The sequence below is a fragment of the Chiloscyllium plagiosum genome, unplaced genomic scaffold, assembly GCF_004010195.1.
Source record: "Chiloscyllium plagiosum isolate BGI_BamShark_2017 unplaced genomic scaffold, ASM401019v2 scaf_56800, whole genome shotgun sequence".
Taxonomy (NCBI): domain Eukaryota; kingdom Metazoa; phylum Chordata; class Chondrichthyes; order Orectolobiformes; family Hemiscylliidae; genus Chiloscyllium; species Chiloscyllium plagiosum.
This window is the reverse complement of record NW_025193065.1, coordinates 1-3,836: the sequence shown is the minus strand read 5'-3', so window position 1 is coordinate 3,836 and position 3,836 is coordinate 1. Positions and strand designations below refer to the sequence as shown.

General features: G+C 62.6%; 1 protein-coding gene across 2 annotated transcripts; it reads left to right on the top strand.

The window, feature by feature from the left end:
• Positions 1 to 49: 49 nt before the first annotated feature.
• LOC122545747 (cardiotrophin-2-like) lies at positions 50 to 3,827 on the top strand. Of its 2 annotated transcripts, none has more exons than XM_043684673.1 (2): positions 50 to 146; positions 1,748 to 3,827. In XM_043684673.1, the coding sequence occupies exons 1-2, from the start codon at positions 51 to 53 to the stop codon at positions 2,216 to 2,218; spliced, it is 567 nt and encodes a 188-aa protein (XP_043540608.1). In that variant the 5' UTR covers position 50; the 3' UTR covers positions 2,219 to 3,827. The 2 variants fall into 2 exon arrangements, with proteins under 2 accessions (XP_043540608.1, XP_043540609.1); XM_043684674.1 differs by having other exon boundaries at positions 76 to 142.
• Positions 3,828 to 3,836: the final 9 nt, after the last annotated feature.

Genomic DNA, 3,836 nt, shown 5'->3' with positions numbered 1-3,836 from the left:
TGATGGACAGTGGAATGAACGAGGAATGTTGGATCTTGTGTTTCCTGCAGATGGCGAACACGGGCTCAGTGAGTGAGATCGTGGAGAGATCTTACAACCTGTTGGTCTGGTTAGCCGATGAAGCCTCCTCCCTCCTGGGGCTGTACGTGAGTATCTCACAGATTCTGGAGGTGAATCCCTCAATGCCTGCGCTGCTTCGAACCTTATCTTGACCATTTCTATTCTTGTTGAGATCTTTTTTTTTGGCTCAGGACCCAAATCCTCCTCCTCCCATCTCGCAAAGCGCAGCAGAGACTCGCGGGTTCTGTAATCACCCGCCTCACACTAAATTGCACCCAGCCCCATGCAGGGCCAAGGTCGGTCTCAGGCTCCATTCCAGGCCTAGCCCCGAATTTGCCAACATGTCCTGGGCGTGGGATCCACAAAGCCAGTCACAGGCAAATCTGGGCCTCAGACACCATCCTGGAACCTCGCACTGAATTTACCAAGTTCACCCAGTGTTCTCTCCCCAGGTAGCGAAATGTAGGCCTCAGCCTGACCTCGGGCCCAGTACTGAATAACCAATCTCACCCTGATATCGAACTGTTGGAGAGACTTGCAGGGGGATGTAGGCCTCAGCCTGACCTCAGGCCTAGTACTGAATAACCAATCTCACCCTGATATCGAACTGTTGGAGAGTCATGCAGGGGGATGTAGGCCTCAGCCTGATCTCGGGCCTAGTACTGAATAACCAATCTCACCCTGATATCGAACTGTTGGAGCGTCATGCAGGGGGATGTAGGCCTCAGCCTGATCTCGGGCCTAGTACTGAATAACCAATCTCACCCCGATATTGAACTGTTGGAGAGTCATGCAGAGGGATGTTGGCCTCAGCCTGACCTCGGGCCTAGTACTGAATAACCAATCTCACCCCGATATCGAACTGTTGGAACGCCAAGCAGAGAATTGGAGTGCAGGCTCCATTTCGGGCCTAGTGCTTGCTTATACTGCAGCAGATGTGGGACTGACAGCTCCCGTATACATGCATATTCACAACAGGACAGTCCCAAGGCCCGCCTTGGCTGAGTACCACCGAGATCACCAACCTCGTCCCTGAGCGTAGGGATTCAAAACAGACACCCTTGGCAATGACCAGACTCCTGCTCTGGTCTGAAGGTACACTGCGTGACCGTAGGCCTCATCTGTCAGGTTGACTGACTTGCGCGTCTGGGACTGATCCACTAAGCAGGGCAACATAAGGCCAGGCTTCGTCTCCGGCCTACTGCCCACTCTCGGTGACTGAATGAGACCATAGCCCTGCTCCCAGCATGGAAGTAGCCAAGATGGGGGTTACCCCTCTGGCCTACTGTTGATTTAGTCAAAGAGGCAAGGTCACTCCCGGTAACAGGCACTGCCGCCCGCCTCCAATATCTCCACAATGTCGGGAAATGTAGGCTCAGGATGGGCCTAGAGCTGGCTTAGCCAGTTATGGCAGTGAATTTAATGCAGGGAGGGCCTGGGCCAGGCTGCTGTCGGGGGCCTATGCAGACTGAGTCAAGCTGACCCGCAGCGCGGTGACATTTAGGCTCAGGCTCCATTTTGGGCCTAGTAGATGGGACTGAGGCCTCCACACGGCACCCATTCTCTCAGTGGGCCATCACTGCAGCCTCCCCAGCTCCTAATGGCCCTGGCACCGCTCCTGATGCCAACCCCACCATGTGCTCTTGCCCCTTTGCCCAGCTCCTGATGCCCACGCTCTTGCCCACAGATGGAGCTCCAGGGTTTCCGCGATGGACCTCCGGGGATGCCAGGGCCCCACCTACGGCTGCCCGCCCCGCTCAGCCCTGACGGCGAAGACTGGGAGCCCGCCCGGCGGCTGTGCCAACACCGCAGCGCCAGCCGCCAGCTGGCCGCCCTCCTGGGCCGCGTGCTGGGCGATCAGCGGGTGCTGAACGAGACCCGGCACCACCTTCACCAGCAGCTGCAGCTCGCCATCACCGGCCTCCAAGGGCTGGACGCTAACCTGGGCCATGTGCTGACCTCGCTGGGCACCGGCCAGGAGCAGGAGGCGGAGGAGAGCGATGGCCCAGCCCAGGGACCCTCCAGCCAGGCCTCAGGCACGGCCCACTGGGAGGCCAAGGTTAACGGTTACCACATCGTGGCCCACTACACCCACTGGGTGGCCAGAGCCGCCGAGGACCTGGCAAGGCTGAAGGAGCACCTGAAGCCTGAGGCCTAGCTCCCGGGGGCCAAGGGGAGAGGCCGGGAGTGGGCCAAGGGCGTGAGGAATGGAGGCTGAAGCCTGAGGCCTAGCTCCCGGGGGACAAGGGGAGAGGCCGGGAGTGGGCCAAGGGCATGAGGAATGAAGGCTAAAGCCTGAGGCCTAGCTCCCGGGGGCCAAGGGGAGAGGCCGGGAGTGGGCCAAGGACGTGAGGAATGGAAGCTGAAGCCTGAGGCCTAGCTCCCCGGGGACAAGGGGAGAGGCCGGGAGTGGGCCAAGGGCGTGAGGAATGAAGGCTAAAGCCTGAGGCCTAGCTCCCGGGGGACAAGGGGAGAGGCCGGGAGTGGGCCAAGGGCGTGAGGAATGGAGGCTGAAGCCTGAGGCCTAGCTCCCCGGGGCCAAGGGGAGAGGCCGGGAGTGGGCCAAGGGCGTGAGGAGTGGAGGCTGAAGCCTGAGGCCTAGCTCCCTGGGGCCAAGGGGAGAGGCCGGGAGTGGGCCAAGGGCGTGAGGAATGGAGGCTGAAGCCTGAGGCCTAGCTCCCCGGGGCCAAGGGGAGAGGCCGGGAGTGGGCCAAGGGCGTGAGGAATGGAGGCTGAAGCCTGAGACCTAGCTCCCGGGGGCCAAGGGGAGAAGCCGGGAGTGGGCCAAGGGCATGAGGAATGGAGGCTGAAGCCTGAGGCTTAGCTCCTGGGGGACAAGGGGAGAGGCCTGGAGCGGGCCAAGGGCGTGAGGAATGGAGGCTGAGGCCTGAGGCCTAGCTCCCGGGGGCCAAGGGGAGAGGCCGGGAGTGGGCCAAGGGCGTGAGGAATGGAGGCTGAAGCCTGAGGCCTAGCTCCCGGGGGACAATGGGAGAGGCCTGGAGCGGGCCAAGGGCGTGAGGAATGGAGGCTGATGCCTGAGGCCTAGCTCCCGGGGGCCAAGGGGAGAGGCCGGGAGTGGGCCAAGGGCGTGAGGAATGGAGGCTGAAGCCCGAGGCCTAGCTCCCGGGGGACAAGGGGAGAGGCCGGGAGTGGGCCAAGGACGTGAGGAATGGAGTGTGAAGCCTGAGGCCTAGCTCCTGGGGGACAAGGGGAGAGGCCGGGAGTGGGCCAAGGGCGTGAGGAATGGAGTGTGAAGCCTGAGGCCTAGCTCCCGGGGGACAAGGGGAGAGGCCGGGAGTGGGCCAAGGGCGCGAGGAATGGAGTGTGAAGCCTGAGGCCTAGCTCCCGGGGGACAAGTGGAGAGGCCGGGGACGGGCCAAGCATGAGGGGCCTGCAGGATGGAGCCTGAGGCCTAGCTCCCGGGGGACAAGGCGAGAGGCCTGGAGCGGGCCAATGGCGTGAGGAATGGAGGCTAAAGCCTGAGGTCTAGTTCCCGGGGGACAAGGGGAGAGGCCGGGAGTGGGCCAAGGGCGTGATGAATGGAGGCTGAAGCCCGAGGCCTAGCTCCCGGGGGACAAGGGGAGAGGCCGGGGGTGGGCCAAGGGTGTGAGGAATGGAGGCTGAAGCCCAAGGCCTAGCTCCCGGGGGCCAAGGGTAGAGGCCGGGTGCGGGCCAAGCGTGAGGGGCCTGCAGGATGGAGCCTGAGGCCTAGCTCCCAGGGGCCAAGGGGAGAGGCCAGGAGTGGGCCAAGGATGAGGGGCCTGCAGGATGGAGCC